Source organism: Aulostomus chinensis, chromosome 6 (assembly GCF_037954235.1).
Source record: "Aulostomus chinensis isolate RoL2024-O1b breed Wild chromosome 6, RoL_Achi_v1.0, whole genome shotgun sequence".
Classification (NCBI taxonomy): Eukaryota; Metazoa; Chordata; class Actinopteri; order Syngnathiformes; family Aulostomidae; genus Aulostomus; species Aulostomus chinensis.
This window is the reverse complement of record NC_141325.1, coordinates 26,978,395-26,995,259: the sequence shown is the minus strand read 5'-3', so window position 1 is coordinate 26,995,259 and position 16,865 is coordinate 26,978,395. Positions and strand designations below refer to the sequence as shown.

The 16,865-nt window shown below is 45.5% G+C and overlaps 2 protein-coding genes across 8 annotated transcripts in view; one reads left to right on the top strand and one right to left on the bottom strand.

Annotated features, from left to right (window-relative positions):
* ncor2 (nuclear receptor corepressor 2) overlaps nucleotides 1–3,011 on the top strand; it is a 95,062-nt gene extending 92,051 nt beyond the window's left edge. For all 6 annotated transcript variants that reach the window (XM_086207280.1, XM_086207279.1, XM_086207281.1 and 3 more), the window contains exon 46: nucleotides 145–3,011. In XM_086207280.1, the coding sequence (XP_086063406.1) occupies nucleotides 145–335 (191 nt within the window). In that variant the 3' untranslated portion in view covers nucleotides 336–3,011. The remainder of the gene's footprint in view (nucleotides 1–144) is intronic.
* Nucleotides 3,012–4,707: 1,696 nt separating this feature from the next.
* rflna (refilin A) lies at nucleotides 4,708–11,973 on the bottom strand. Of its 2 annotated transcripts, none has more exons than XM_086205484.1 (4): nucleotides 11,785–11,973; nucleotides 11,331–11,683; nucleotides 7,099–7,208; nucleotides 4,708–7,006 (listed from the first exon to the last, which is right to left on the bottom strand). In XM_086205484.1, the coding sequence occupies exons 2-4, from the start codon at nucleotides 11,547–11,549 to the stop codon at nucleotides 6,673–6,675; spliced, it is 663 nt and encodes a 220-aa protein (XP_086061610.1). In that variant the 5' UTR covers nucleotides 11,550–11,683; nucleotides 11,785–11,973; the 3' UTR covers nucleotides 4,708–6,672. The 2 variants fall into 2 exon arrangements, with proteins under 2 accessions (XP_086061610.1, XP_086061609.1); XM_086205483.1 differs by having other exon boundaries at nucleotides 11,796–11,973.
* Nucleotides 11,974–16,865: the final 4,892 nt, after the last annotated feature.

The following is a 16,865-nucleotide window of genomic DNA, read 5'->3' as shown; positions in this document are numbered from 1 at the left end:
AATTAAATGTCATCAGATTGTTACACATGCATGAATGCATCGTGTGTGTGTGTGTGTGTGTGTGTGTGTGCGTGCGTGCGTGCGCGCACGTGTGCTCACTGAAGAATAAGACACACTTTAACAACATTTTTCTGCCTCTTACAGGTTCAACTCCGACCCCCTTCCCATGTAACCCATTGATTATGCGTTTCCCCAGCGGGACGGTATCAGCTCCCTCTCCCTCATCCGGCCAGCCAGCAGGTCCGGGGTCAGGACCTGGACAGTGCCGCACCTGGGAGGAGGAGCCCAAGCCTCTGCTCATGTCTCAGTACGAGACCCTGTCTGACAGCGAGTGACCCTTATTGCCATCACACAAGTGGACCCTCGAATGGTCAACCACCTCTGTGCTGCTGCAGCCACACACACACACACACACACACACACACATCCCAAAGCATCTGCAAACCTACCTGCACCATTCCAGTCTGCATAGCCTCCATCAGTCGTCCAGCTAGGATCATATCCTTCTCTCACTCACCTGAGACACACAGCACCGACCAGCCAGATCGCAGCTGCTCTGCGTGGGCGCGTGTATGTTAGCGCTTATGCACTCACTCCAGGACTACTCTAAAGGACTAATCACTTTTTTTTAAACTGAATTACTTTTCCTCACTGGCCTTATCAACAAAGGCACATTGATCTGCACCTTCTGGTTGCACCGCTCTAATGTGCTGACACTCGAGTGGACGGGCTCTGTGAGGCGGTGGAGTCTGATGGCGGCTGCTCCAGTGACAGATTTGGACTTGGCCGCTGCTCTCAGGGCGGATCACAGCAAGGACCCTCTTACTTTTCTTCAAGTGAACTCCAAGCGCAGGCAGCGTCTGCACTGCTACCACTACAAGAACACGTGCGAGGGGGCGGGAGGAGAATCAGCATTTTACTTTCTCTTGTTTTTCGGTTCTTTTTCTCCTTTCAATTCAGTCTGTCCAGTCCTGTGTTTGGAACGTGAGCTGAGACCTTTAGTACTTTTTGATGGTGAACTTTTGATGGTTATATTTGTCGTCTCTTATCTGCAATGATGTATCTTTTGGGGGGCGGGGCTGGGGGGGAGGAGATTGTAATGCAGGAGGGTCATATCATTGGTTTACAGGGTAAACATGCTGTTCATTGCTGACGTCATCACAGCGAAGCCTGTTGACTTCAGGCGTGTAGGGAGAGATGTTTTGCCAGCTGATGGCACTGAGACAAGTGACACTTTCTCACTGTTTTTATATTAACCATGTCTGTGTTTGTTGGAACCGTTTTTTGGATATTAAGCACTTAGTTGTCAGTCTGTTCACAACGGCATTTTTAAGAGTCCATGTTTCCAGAGGCAGGTACAGCATACAAGTCGGCTGTTGAGGAATCCCTTTTTTTAGGTCTTGCTGCAAACACATATAATTTTCAAAAGCTCCCACACTCAAAGCGACAATCACATTCTAGTGAACGATGACCCCGCCGCTTCGAGCAGGTGCAACCTTAAAGCTGCTTAAAGGCAACCTCGGCATCACGCCGAGCTTGCTCGCATTAAAGTCCACGCCAGCGCAGGGCCTCTGCTGGCCTGCCAGAATCCCGTCTAGGAGCTGTTGTGACAGTCTGACCTTTGACCTTTTCACTACCTAGAGGAGGAGGCGAGTCTCAGCTCTTCCTCTTGGCAGTTTTTGTACAGATCTTCTTAGTGTTAAGTGCCATTTATTTTACATACACAGTACTGAAGTTACCAAGTGACGCACAATTGTTCTTTTGGCCCCCCCATGCCAGGGTTAATAATGTCCATGCAGGGAAGTCTGACAACAAAGAAGCAAATGAAACGTCCTCTTTTTTTTCTTTTTTTTAAATTTTAAAATGTGCATTTATTTTTTTCTCCAAGTCCATCACAGCCTTAGATTTTGACAGTTTCACTCATTGGGTTCGTCTTTTCAACGGTTGAGTGCTGCACCAGCGTCTGGGCCTGCATCACAAGGTTCAGGTGTATGTCACTGCACCCTGTACGCCTGTGTGTGTGTGTGTGTGTGCGCGCGAGTGCGTGTGTGTGTGTGTGTGTGTTTGAGCGAGCGAGCAAGGGGACAGCCTTCAGAAGGTTATTTTATGTATTGATGGTTAAGATACTTCAGATTTTATTCGCAGCATTTAAACCCTCTCTGTGAATGATGCTGGTGATGTGGAACGTGTCCGGCCTGTGACTCAGCGACCAGGGGCCCCGCGTCTGTGGTCTGAACCTATGTCCAGTTGGAACGCGTCTGGGGTTTCTCTCTGTCATGGCGGGGACTTGCAGCACATACACGACTGTTATAGGACTACCTCCTGTCCCTCCATCATCCTACTGTCACCTGCAGAAGGCTCATCTCAGCCGTGATTGACGTGTGGTTTTTGTATCAAAGTGAAGACCAGTGGGTGGAGGGTTTCTAATCACATCAGACGAGGCAAAAAAAAAAAAAAGACAGCGTCAGCCTGGCTTTGTGCATCAGACTCTTGCTTATCATGTATCCACTGATGAGATGTAAGAATGTGACGGTAAACAGACTAAGCCATATCTAGCTGTTCCCTAAACGGATGTCGGACTAATAACGTTGTTTTTTAAAAGTATACTGAGATGAATTTTAACATGAATCCTTTTTAGTTTATGTGTTCAATCCACAGCCATTTCATTACAAACGCAAAATAATCCAAGTCGATAGCTGATGTGTACCCTGGATGGTGGGTCGAGCGGGGGTGGGGATTAACAAAACAATACATTGTTCAACCATTTTGTTCATAATGTTTTTTTTTTATTATAACCCACTGTATAATAGCAAGGATTGTATATAAAACTGAATAGATGTAAATATTTATGTGGCTTGCTTCAAGGTTGGTATTACAAAAAAAAAAAGAAATATTCACATGATTAAATTCTACATGCCCACCAGCAAGCTTTGTGGATAGCAGTGTAAAAATGAAAAACAAATAAAACACTGCCTTAATGTTTAAATAAAAAGCTTATTGCCATTCGTGGTCTCTGAGTCCCATTATTGATCCTGATTTTGGACCGTTGGGAAGTAATGGAGGAAGAGCACCACTAGGGGGCAGTAAATGCACGCGTTTGACTGCATGTATGTACATCATCACTGCATGAAAGAAAGAAATTAGACTGAACGGTTTAAGAAGATTTAAAAGAAAAAAGCAGCTGATGCTCCGTTAAATTTAACGGATACAAATGTGCCGCTCAGCTGCCACTGCTGCTCCATCATGAAGGTGACGTCACACGTCTGTTCACGTAACTCAGGAGCCCTACAAGGTGACTGAGTGCACTTCTTCTATTCTCGATTCGTGTTGAATGTGCTTCCTTTGCTCTTTTTTTGGGGGGGGGGGTGTCCTAATATAAGTAACTGCAGAGAAAAATGCTTCTAATGATTTATGAAATGAAACTGTCTTGAATTAGATTTCGTTGATTCATGAGCTTTAAAAAAAAAAAAAAAAGTTATCCCAGTGATGATCGTGCTTGGATTTTGAGGTGATGTCTCGTTGCAAGAGAAGTAGACCTGCAGGATCTCCCACAGGTGTCGCCTCTTTAAAGGAACACACCAACTTTGTAGGAACTGAACTTCTTCTCTGTGCTGAACTCAGAAGCTGACGCCCACAGAGACCAGCTGACCGCCAGTTAGCTTTGCACAACGAATGACAGGGGATGGGGAAATGTTATCAAATGTCAGGTTCAGGATTTTTGCCGGTCCAGAAGTGACCCTCCTCATTCTCTCTTACAAAGTCAGCCATGACAAATGCCAGCAGTTGCTCTTCAAGAAAAAAAAAAAGTCTCGAAAATTAACTGTTGTCTTACGCTGGTTTAAACACACCAAGTTCAGAATGAGCGTGAATTCCTCGTAAAAAGCCTAAAAAGACTGCCAGAGCTGAAGCAACATTTTGATTTGCTGCTGTAAGAGCTGACATCCACTCCTGTGACTTCATTCCTCCTTCAGATTTTTTGCACTGACATTTTTATCTCTATTTATCAGATAGCTTGCCAGAGAGAAAGCTGATCTACTGGCGTTCCCACTGTCAGGGAGGGTGGCAGCAGTCAGGTCTGTTGGCCTCCTGGCCGCTGGGAGGCGCCCCCGTCCCTCCGACGAGCCCCTGAATGAGGAGAGCTGCTGTGGAGGCTGGAGGCAGGCGTCCAGAGGTCTCTGCCAACACCTCTGCTATTATTTTAACAGCAGTCTGATATTTAAAGCTTGTAAAGCACGTACATAGAGCAGGATGGACGTCTTTTTTACTCACTTAACCGTGGAGGAGAGGTTAATTTAGACTCTCACATCAGAGGTTTACTCCCAGACCAGGACGCCAAAACCAAAATACACTAAAATCTAAAGTTACTGATCAGACCTGTTTAATTTATGGTTTTAAACAAAAACTGTAGCTACTTTTCCTTACCTTTTTTTTTAACAATTCATTTTCTGTTCAGCAGTTTAAAGCTTGACACCGTATGAATATAATAACTCACTTTATGGTTTTGATTGAGGTTTTGGGAAGCTAGCAATCAAAACACTGATCAGGTTGCTTATCTTTGGAAAAAGCAGACTAGTGACCTGAGGTTGCTCTGACTTGGATGTCAGATGCGATTCCCTTAAATGAAAGTGACCTCCCTCCGTGGATGGATCACGCCATCCGTGCTTGAGCGGGACAAAACTCAACAACAACAACAGAAGTAGAGTTTGGGAAATACCTTTTTTTTTTGTTTTTTTTAATTCAATCATAATATACATCTTTTTAAATTATTTTCTTGGATCAAAACAGGAACAACGGTTGACGTACAAAAATATAAAGAGAAGTGCCTCAATGCCACATATACAACAGGAAAATATCTTACAGTAACAAAATCAAGTGTTAGGAAACACGCACGCGCGCACACACACACACACACACACACACACACTCGTCTCAGGTAAAACCACCAGCATGTTGAACCACCGACTTCCTCTCAGACCATCAACACGTAACAGCTCTCTCCAGGGTCCTCACCTCATCCACACCTCATCCTCTCCTCTCTTTTCTCGCTCTCTCTCTCTCTCTCTCTCTTTTTTAATCACAACCTCCTGATCCCTCCATTAAACGCTTCTCTCAGCACCGACGCCCTCCACACTCACCCGGAGGGGGCTTCCCTCCACACTCGAGAAACATCACAAATCCTCCGCTGCAAACCGAAAAAAAAAAATAAAAAATACACAACTGAAGAAATGTTAAGTTTCAATAAGTCGATATTTTACATCTTCAACAGGGACATCCGATGTGTGGATTTAATTTGATTACAGGGGGAACTGGAATATTTTGTGAATAAGTGAGAACAATAAAAGGAAGAGTGTCTCCGATTTGAGAGGCAGCAGAAAGATTTTGTGATTAATACAAACAGCAATTGGACAAATAGACGTTTTTTTGACCGTAACGGAGAAAAGTGAGGCATCGTTTCAGGGCTGCTCAGACTTGCACGCGTTAGAACAGTCGAATATCCAATGCCCTTTCTTTTTTGTGAGTTGATATCAAACCAAATTAAATCTTCCAGATATCGTCGCCTCTCTGTCTCCCGTTTCTTCCCGTGTGATCGTGCATGAACGCACACGTGACGGTTTCGGTTATTTCACGTGAAAGACTTCTGTATTTCTTCGACCTGCTTTCGTTAGTTTAAAAGTGGGCGGGGCTCCGCCGGGGAAAAAAGTGACATCACCAATCAGGATTTGTCAGTATTTGAACCCAAATCAAATTCTGAGCTTTCAGCTCCTAATAAATAAACTTCAACTTGCTCACCATTAGTATTTTTATACAGGAACTTGAAAACCATCTAAACTCTTTACATTTAACCAGCTAAAATTATAAGTATTCAAATACTAGAAAGCACTCAGAGAGCACATACCTCCGCCAACGAGTACAATACCGCTAACAGCGCTATCCTGCCAATAGCCTAGATCAGTTTTCAGAATCCAGGATCTACAATTTGACCCAGATCTTCCCTCCAAATTCCATCAAACTTTATTCTTTGGGATATCCTGCTAACAGGCAAACAACCAAACAAACATCACCTCCTTGGCGCTGGTAATTACTGCTAAAGTCCAACAGAGCAGAAGATCGGAAGTCACAATGAAATATTTAAGATGTTTTAATCATGAAGTTATCGTTCGACTTCCCTTCCACTCTGGTTCTGTGAATAAACTTTCATATCAAGAAATGAACCCTCACACAGCCTCTCCTGCTCCAACTATCTTTGGTCCAATGTTTCAGAAGCACTACTCAGATTCCCCCCCGGCCGCGATAGATACAACACAAGTGCAATAAAGCCGTTGCTAGAGAGCTCTGCGTCGGGTGTGCGCAGGCTCCACTGTCACTGCTCTCCACAAACACCAACATCTGACTGTTGCTTCCTCTCAGCCAAACCTGGAGGAGAGCAAAGGTCACCAGTTAGTCAGCTCTGGTATTAGATAAGACATTGACCGATGGCGTGCAGCTTGAACCTGCTGCAGGAGCGAGTCCCTTTGTAAAGACGGCATCAGTAGAAAGTCTAAATACACTGAAAGGTTCCCAAAGTTTCCTGGGTGGTGAGCAGAGATGAACAGAACCAGGCGTTTAGGGGCTCCAGTCATCACTTGAAGTATTTCCCTTTCATCTTCCAAGTCCCGTCCCCGAGTCTGAGCCCTACAGGTCCTCCGTGTAGATGATACAGGGACTAGTATCCTCGCTGGACTCCAGCTGGACCGTGGAGACGAACCAGCGGCGGGAGCCCGTGGCGTTGTAGTTGAGCGTGGTGCGGTAAGTGTTCTTGGCGTGTTTGGGGTAGATGATGGTGGTGCTCTGGTAGCTGATGGGCTTCTGCCGTGGCTCCAGGTACACCTGGGATTTGTAGCTTCTCCAGGTGCAGTTACGCACTGCCACCACTGTCTCGCTGAAGGAGGTGGGAGTAGGAACGGGGGTACAGTAGACCCGGTCCTGGTAATGCTTGTCAGAGTCGTACTTCACCGACGAGTTGCACCTGGAGAAGAGGTGGCACAGGTGAGCACTAGGTGGCAGCGATGACGAGAGGGTTACAACCAGCAGCGTTTTAACTCATCAGGGTTCACTTACTTGATTTCCTGCTCTGGTTTGGGGTTGACCTCGATGCTCTCTCCGAAGAACACCGGGTACATACGGGTCTTGGGGTCTGTTCCTGTGGCGTTGAGCAGCAGGTACGGCAGCTGGGTGGAGGCAAAAACAAGCATCACTAACAGTCCCCGTCCAGGAACCTCTGAACTGCTGCCTGCCAACTCGTTCATTCAAAGAATTCCAGTAAAATATCCCAGCATGGTCGGGGGGATTCTGCAGAGCCTGCAACCCAAATTAAAAACACTGCTGTCCCCACCCTCTCCAGGAAAACACACTTTTTGATCCTCCCACATGAGAATTCACATGTTTGTGCTGCTGTTACTGCAAAAACAAGCAGACAACAACCAGTCAGGGTGACACGTCAGTTTTATTCTGATATCAACGCTGTGGGAGTTCTCCCACATTAATGTTTGCTTCAGACGGACGAGGAGCTGTGTGACCCAGACACAGCCTTAGTGTGTGTGTGTGTGTGTGTGTGTGTGTGTGTGTGTGTGTGTGTGTGTGTGTGTGTGACAGAGAGATGTTTGTCCTCCAGCTACTAACCAGGCGGGTTACAACGATGAGCCTCTGGAGCTGCTAGAGTCGTAGCGCTGTGGCTGACGTGAGTAAATAGCTGCTGTCTCGTGTGGAGATATGAAATAAAGTTTCATTTTAAAAGACAACAACCTCTGCAAGAACATAAGTCTGGAGTACATTATCATATTCAAGCATTTAAATGAGCTTGTGTGTGTGGGGCTCGCTGAGGTCATCTCTCTCGTCATCACGTCGCCATCAGAACCTGAACCTGAACACAGAGGTCCATCAAGGAATGATGGGCTTCTGTATCAAAGCAAAACTTGACTCAGAAAGTATGTTTTGCCTCTAAAGTGTGCACAAATAGATGTCCTGAGCTCACAAAGATGTTATTTACAACAGCTGCATCACTTCTTTGTGGCAACAGAAAGCAGGAAGAGCCAGTCACGTACTGTGCACCTGGTTTGAAGCTTACTTCTGGACAGCTAAACTGTCCAAAAAGGTGCAAAGGGCATCATCCGCAGCTTCTTTATCCAGCAGTTTGCTCAGGAAACCACCAACGCTTTTATCTGTGCAAAAAATAAACAAAATATAGCACTTCCTGCCCCGTGCTACTGTGTACGAGCATCAAACCGGGTGGATTCTAGTAAGACTGTAGTTGGCTTAATTAAATATACAGAACGTGGCTCTTACTGCATTCTGGAGTCACAACAAAGTCACGTAGCAGCGAAGAGAGAGATTTCAAAGCGCTAGAGACACCTATTTATGAGGACTTGAAAGGCAAAAATACACTTCTTGGGTGACGTTTTCACTTTGACTTCACATGCACCTGATGTCAGCTCAGCTTCTGATGACACGTCTGACAGACCAATAAGAGGACAGACTGAGCTGCACCAGAAACTCAAGACGCTGACAAGCAGACCTGTGATGGATGTTCATCTTTGCATGTGTGTCCCGTCAACCGATCTGATTCAAATGGCGACTCTGGCCACCTCTCACATTTCACAGTCACATGCTGTGGTTTGGATTCAGTGGAGCATGCATGCCACTACAGGGGACGGGCAAGAGCAGGCCAAGGGCACAGCAGCTCTCTGGGTGAGGCTCGTCTTACCTACAGCCTGCCGTCACTGAACTCTGCCTCACTTGCACAGCTGCTCGTCTCACCGAGCAGGACTGACAAAACGTTCATCTGCAGGCTGTTCTTTTACTTCTTCCTGACGTGGAAACACTGTACCAGAAAGCCACTGTCTTTTCTCGGCTGCTCCGATGTGGAGAGCATCCCAGGTATTTCTTCATGGTGTGATTCTGGCAAGTTGCGCAAAGCAAACACTTGTGAATGGAGGGGAGGTGGTGTCCAGGCAGTGGATCACCCAGAATGCACACAGAGAATAAACCCCCTGGAAGCAGATTTCTGCCCAGGAAAATAGTCTGCAGCTGAGAAACCCACACAATGTACAAAGCACAATGCAGAGCTGCTGAGAGAAACGCCAACTCAAACATTTCCAACTGCCGGTTTGGGGCACTGAAGCCTCGGATTTGATGTAGCAGGACATTCATGTGAGAGCATCAGGATTATCAGGGAAGCTGAGATAGAAGACGTGACACTGATCCCACTCTCTCCTGTCAGGAGATGCAGCTACAAGATGAATTTATCCCCACAAATACAAGCTGGGTTTGACAACAGACAGCCCGTCTGAGCGTCCATCCGTGTTTAATTTAGGAGAGAGGGGTCACCAAACACTTATGCAATGGCCCGTAACCGCACTAACAAGCCCCTCACCTCAAAATAGAGCTTGAGGATTGTTCTTCGATGGTGTAAAAAACAACACAAAAATAGATCTGAACAGGGAGAAAAAAAACCATGAGCCCCAGCACACGTATGCCTCCCCTCATCCCGCCACCAGACTAACTCTCAGACAGCTCAGGAAACTCTCTGAGGAAACGTTTTCTGATGGAAAGCTTTGATTCTTTCCATGCACACGAGCCTGTGAGAGGGTTCGGAACCAGCAGCAGCAGCAGCAGCAGCAGCAGCAGCAGCAGCAGCAGCAGCAGCAGCAGCTCCTATCAGCCCCGATCTTTAGAGGGGAAACCGCAAAGCAAAGCAGCTCTTCTAATCTTGGGATTACAGCTTCAGCACACCATTGTCACAAAACTCCCAGGATGCAACGTTGCATTTCTGAGGCCTCCTTTAAGAGCCACCCTGACCTGCACAGACATGTTCCTGAGACTTTTTTTGCAACAGGGAGTGACCTGGACATGATTCTCTATCAAACTTGTCATGTATCACACACACACACACACACACACACACACACACACACACACACACACACACACACACACACACACACACACACACACTACTGTTAGAGAGTGGGGCACAATTTCAGTCATCATAAATCTTCTTTTTCCATCGCTTGCACCAGAAACGATGTTGAATGTCAGCAGAGCTGTGCAACGTAAGGACAAACGTGGCCTCGGGGTGTGTGTGCTGACAATCGGAGTTGTTGACTTGACTTACAACCGTTGCATCCACTGCTGGCAATGTGTGTTTACGAGTCTTGTTTTTGTTGTAATGATTGAATTATTTCGAGGAATAACACACAAGTGGGGAAAACCAGCTTAAGCAAGAGCTTGTTTTGTGTGTTTAAGCAGTTGAAATCAGCTACTCAGACCCTCAAGTTCATTCATTATTTGAGGTCAATCATGAGTGAGATAATCATCTCACGCCGATGCTTTCTGCTCATTTATTGGAGGAAAAATTGTGCGTTTAGGTTTGCAGGAACGTTTTTGATCAGTTATGACTTTTTTGGTCTTGCTACAAAATTGTGCAGCCTAAATGTGCGTTATAATTTTTCTGTGTACAAGATGACAAATTGACAGACGGTCAGACACAGCAGAGCTTCCCGTCACCTATGATGAATAAAGCATCAAGTCCTCCCGGCTGGATTTCTCTCACTGTCGAGCTTCATCTCCATGTCTGTTTGATTGACTCATAGTTTCAGCCGTATGCAAGCAACATGGCAGCCAAGACAGACACTGAAGAACCCAAACTTTTAGAGGTCAGACTCCAGCCCAGATCCTTGAACCTGTTCATGTCACACTGATCTCATCCCACTAGAGTCAGTCCTGCTGGTCATTCGTCCACTCGCATACCTGCAACTGATACTACTAGTTACTCAACTCTCTGTGCTCTTGCTGGGAGCCACTGGAATCCTGGCAGGGACCCCTGGGAGTCCCTGGACCCCACTTTGGAAACTCAACTGGTCCTAATCAACTCGCTGACCCTCGTGATACCATGTAACCCAGTTAAACCTGCTGATGCATCCAAAAGAAGGCACCGAACTCAGTGGCATCTTCAGCCAGGGATCAGAGGAGGAAGAAGTGTGTGTGTATGTGTGTGTGTGTGTGTGTGTGTGTGTGTGAGTGTGTGTGTGCCAGAGAGAGAGAGAGAGAGAGAGAGAGAGAGAGAGAGAGAGAGAGAGAGCTTCCAGATGTTTTGGGACTGGAGTGAAATCTGGCCAAACAATCAAACAATAAAACTCACTCTGTGTTTCTTTCGCAGAACCCTCATTATTGTCATTATTTGGTCATTAAGTCTTTTATCCACTAATTCTCCGCGTTACTGACCGACTTCAATGATCCTGTACATTAAAACACATAACTTCTGTCAGATTAGAAAGGTAAATACTGAGTCTCACCAGTTTTCCCTCTCTGCTTTCCTTTTTATAGAACCCCTGATGGCTCTCGACTGGCGTCGTGCAGCTGCCGGAGCGCGACTCGATCAGACCCGGAGAGAGGGAGCAGAAGGGCGGACTAGGGCTGGGGGGTAACCCCGAATCCGGACTGTCGAGCAGCCCCTCCCGGTTCTTTCCTTTTAGACTTTCATCCATCGCTTGCAAATGTAGGTGCCCCACCATTTCTGGGACGGCTGAAGTAAAAAAAAACCCCACCGCAGACGAAGTCGCACTAACGGCTGTTTTCTCTTGACGCGCTCCGAGCTGCTGCGCGCTCCTGCGTCCACAATCCTGGGCGAACTTTTTCCAGATGATTCCTGCAACCAGAGGAGAGACGCGAATTAGGGAAACTGTAAAAAGCTATGACATATAACAAGCGAAAACTCCTCAGATAACTTCAACTCATTGATTTATTTACTTTAAGGATACCTGCGCGTCTTCAACTCTCAACTCTTGATCTGCGCAAATTTTCCAATTAGAGAGAAAACTTCCATCTGGCACCAAAACTTTTAGAGCCCGTTAAAATAACAACTAAAGCTCAGTAAAGTCGCGCGAAACCAGAAAGTGCGTCTGGCACGGATCTGGAGGAGAGCTCCTCTGCCCTGCTCGTCTGTGTGTGTGTGTGTGTGTGTGTGTGTGTGTGTGTGTGTAAGAGAGAGAGAGAGAGAGAGAGAGAGAGAGAGAGAGAGAGAGAGAGAGAGAGAGTGCGCCGTGTGGAGGAGAGCTCCCTCTTTAGAAATCCTGCCAGGGTTTTTTTTCGTTTTTTTTTTTTTGCACCTGGATCCACTCCAGCTCTCCAGATCGGGTCAGTGCCATGAGCAGCCGGCGGGGGCGAGCGCGTCCTCCTGCTGCTGCTGCTGCTGCTGCTGATGATGATGATGATGATGATGACGATGATGATGAAGCCCACCTCCATCTGATAGCGCTGCTCCTAATGAACGGTATTTAAAAATAACAATTCTTTATTTGCTGTATAATCGGGAGTTGATTTAACTACAATAATTGGCCACAATCAAAGTCAACAGCAATGTCAGTAATTGGCATCATTTTTCATAGTAAGAGGGGAATTGTTCTGAAGTTTCTTGGTCACTTGTTTGGATCTTTTTTTTTTTGTAAACAGCTGCTTTCTGTCCTCAAATTGCCATGAAATTTTCCAACCACATTCAGGCTCCTGATGATGATGATGAGGATGATGATGATGATGATGATGATGATGATGATGATGATGATGATGATCTTTTTATTTAATGATCCTGGCTTCCCATAGTGGCACCCACAGGTCAAAGCCTTCCTTCTGGAGAGGCTTTAAAGCAGCCATAACTTTTTAAAGAACAATGGTCCTCATTCATGAAATGTTCTCAAATACAAATTTGTTCATGCAAAGTTTAGAACGTTTTCAGCCCTGAGTTTAGTCTAACAGACAGGAAGCAAAGCCTTTAAATGTCAACTACCCAGACTTGCAAAAAACTTTACTGTAGGGTTAAAACCCACATTTTCACACTCATATCCGTGTGAAAATGGTTTTAAACCAATAGTTTGTGAAAAGAGTGAAAGATTTATATCATCTTTCAAGGTGTAATGCAAGATTATTACACCAACAGACGTAACCTTCATAAATATGAATAAACATGAGCTGATGGCCGACAATCTCCCAAAGTAGTCAAGTACCACGGTTGTAAAAATGATTCCTCCGTTCTGCCAGAAGTATCAGATTAATCAGCGTGAAAGCCTCTAACTAACTGCAAGTTTCAGGTACGATGACCACTGCAAGAGATGCATTCAAGTACAACAGATCCCCCACAATAAAGACCAATAAAAATGCTGCCAGTATGTCCGGGCCTCAAGAGAATAATGGGACTTTTGTTCAGTAATTGAAGTTTCATCTCTGAGAAAGACAATCCAACACAGTGAACTTTTTATTCCTTTAGTTGTGATATTGTTCACGATGCGCTAGCGATGCTATGTTTTGTTCTCTGTATACACAAGCTTGAGCTGAAAAAGCCACAAAATATCACCAGCAGTGTGTCACCGGAAAGACGCTTCGACATCAAGATAGAAAACTGTATCGTCTGCAAAATGACGCAACTCCGCTAATCTGAAATTTATCCTCCTGGAAAAAAGTCAACCAGTCATTCAGACAAGACACATAATCCTGCTCTTTCAGACCAAACCCTGCTCTCAATCTGTGTTTTGTTTCTGTCACGTCAGAAATCATGAGGCAGATGTCTTTGCTGAGCAGTTTGTTTTGGTTCAGAAAGTCACTCGGAGGATTATTGAAGGATTTCTACGGTTATTTTCACAAGCCCTGTGTATGTGTGTGTGTGTGTGTGTGTGTGTGTGTGTGTGTGTGTGTGTGTAGCCACTCTGCCTGGTGTATTTCAGGGTTGGGTGGAGGTGGGTGGAGACGTTGAGCATCCACCACTTACTGAATGAGCACACACACACACACACACACACACACACACACACACACACACACACACACACACACACGCACTTATTCTGTAAAGGCAGCAGCAGACAAAGCCGACAGCGTTCATCCCAGCGAGCTGAAAGAATCCTTGTTGATGTTCCCTTCACATCATGTCTGCTCCTCCGCTCATACAAACAGCAGGTCTGCCAGACAGGAAATCAGAGAGCACAAATACGAGCCGGTGCAGAGCTGCGCAGGACCGAGTGTGTGTGTCTTTAAGAGTTTGATTGTATCTTTGATGGTCCAGCAGCTCTCTCTGGTGATTAGCACAGATTGCCAGGAAATCATATGTGATGTTTTTTTTTTGGTTCCTCAGCTCTCATAACAACTTAAATAAGTGTGTTCAGCCTGTTAAGCATGTGCAGCTGCAAACTTGTTTACGGAGGATTGTTTTTCCTGTGTTATTGTTTGGAAGCCGCAGCAGGAAGTCGTAGAACGGCGCTGGGTGTTTTACTGGTGTTCCCCATGTCAGGTGTGTTTTGGTGTCATGGTGCCTGTCTTCAAGAGCCCATTACGTTGGTCTTCAGGCACTCTGGCAATCAGGCTGGTACACATCAAGCACCCAACACCTGGGCGCATACGATGAGCCTGTTCTGGGTGTAGGCAAGTCTGCAGCTGTGCTGAGTGACAAAGCAGACGGCTCCGGGAATCACTGGAAGGTGGATTGCTGCTTGGTATTTTGCACCTAAAAATTCTACCAAATGACACAATTCCTTTTGAGGTACTTGTTTAGAAATTTGAAGGTTTAGGGCCTACAGAAGATAAAACATTAGACTGTAATAACTTAATTTGCGTGCTTGAGGCTTTAAGACCTGCAACATATTCACCTCCGCTTTATGGAGAAATAAAAAGAGCCATTCTCCAAGGTGGGAATACTCGTGGAATACCTGTAGAACGTGGAACATCCCACCGGGAAGCAGGTTTAATGTCACTTGAAATGGCAACATTTGCAGAGAATGATTATCAGGACCAGTCTGGACGGTGTTACGTTTTACTTTTGGACTTAAAGTTTCAGACTCTTTATTATAATGATTTTTTTTTTAAATTTCCACTGTGTTTCCCCAGTTTATGTTCTTGGTTTTGATTTGATCCTTTTTGGTTTCCCCCTTCATCACTACCCATTTTATTTTGAAGCTTATTTTCCTCATGTGACTTCCTGTCTGTCTGTTTTTCTGTGTGGTCACCTGTGTCCAGTAAGTTCCTCCGCCTTGCATCTCTCAGCCCATCATCCCCCCCCCCCCCCCCCTGCTCCCGTCGTGTTCGCCCGCCTCTTTTTGTCTTGTGTCATTAGTGGAGGTTGTATTTTAGGTTGCGTTGCTGTCTCCGTCATTTTTGGATCATCTGTTAGGTTTGGCTGTTCATTTAGGGCCACTCTCCTGTCCTGAGTCCTGCCAACGACATTGTTTTATTTCCAGCGTTTAATAAATAACATAAATTGAGTTAATTAGTTTGTGAGTTGTGTTTGTGTTGGTTTGTCAATAAATCATCAAGTCCAAGTGAGAGACAAAAATAAGAGATGCCTGTTCCCAGTCCCTCCGGTGTCAGGTCACACCCATTAGGTCGGGCGATTGTGATGTCATCCTTCTCGGGTGACGTTCGTCGTCGTCGTGTTCAGTTGAAGTATTCACCTTCGGAGCTTCCTTTCGTTTTTTTTACGTGGTGGGCGATGATGTCATTCGTCACTTTTCGGTATTCTGACAGCAGAAACAGAGCAGAATTCCTGGAGGCCATTACGTTGTCTGTTTTGCTGTTGTGCGAACGCTCTTCACCGTCCAAAAGGGAACTTTCCTTGGTGCTATTATTTAGGACCAGTGTCACACCGACTAATAAAACACGGCTTGTTGTACTTCTTGTTACTATGGTAGCGCAACCATTGTTTACTAATAGAGGAAAACTGGTTACTTTTAAAAATACAACATTATAACCTCCATATTTACTCAGAGCACTTGCTGGATACTTGCTGGATTACACACTATTTCTTCCTGTTCACATATGATCGCATGAGGGAACTTTATTTGACAGTTATAACTTTAAAAATGTAAATGCAGGAAACTGCTACTCATGTTTTGTATCCATACGCTCTCTTTGTTCATCAACAAATGTAGATTTTTCAGGAAAGCTGAGTTAGTTTAGCAGTCAGCAGGTCCATGAGTTCCACAAACAAACACAGGAAACTTTCTTGACCAGGCTGAACGTTTTCATCATGTTTTCTCCTCCATCGTCAGGAAGTGAGTTGGACTATCAAGGTCATACGTTTACTTCAGTTGTTTTTAAAACCTTTGACCTTTTCCATAACAGATAGTAGATTGGAGATCTTGTGGAGCAGACACCTCTGACACTCGGCCAAATCGCCACCCCCCCTCATGTGGGGGTTGACTGAAGAGTTTTGCAATCAGGATTCAGTTCCTGAGGGTTTTGAGATCTCAGGAGGCTTTGAGACAAACTTGGAGGGGTGGGGTGGGGGTGGGGGGGCGCCTAGCTGTCTGCTGATGATTCATTTTTTTTGTGTTCCATCAACCTTCACCTTCTAAGGGCAATCTGTCTCACACACACATGCTCTCACGCACACACACACACACACACACACACACACACACACACACTCACACACACACACACACACACACACACACACAATCTTGACATTACTGTCCACATGGGGACCCATCACTCATATCCCCTAAACCTGACGATCACAACTGACTATCTAACCACCATTATGACTTAATTTATTATGACCACCCCCACGTCCCCGCCTCATCCCACACGGGTATAAAAAACACACACATGCACACTGAAAGTGACTTTATAAAAAGAGAAACATTTGTCCAAAGCAAGTACATAGAACAGAGAATGGACACACACACACACACACACACACAGACACACACAGACACAAACACACACACACACACACACACACACACACACACACACACATTCCTGATCTGTACACCTCTGTGGCTCATCACAAAGTGTTGAGAAATCATCGAGGCAGCTTTGTGAACTGGATCTGGAAAAGAGAG

What these genes read in the sequence shown, in the direction of transcription:
- rflna (XM_086205484.1), bottom strand. Translation starts at nt 11,549, where the DNA reads ATGGTGGGGCACCTACATTTGCAAGCGATGGATGAAAGTCTAAAAGGA. An exon ending in AAAGCAGAGAGGGAAAACTG is followed by an intron (nt 7,209 to 11,330) that starts GTGAGACTCAGT and finishes GCCTCCACCCAG; the next exon opens with CTGCCGTACCTGCTGCTCAA. An exon ending in AAACCAGAGCAGGAAATCAA is followed by an intron (nt 7,007 to 7,098) that starts GTAAGTGAACCC and finishes CCTCTTCTCCAG; the next exon opens with GTGCAACTCGTCGGTGAAGT.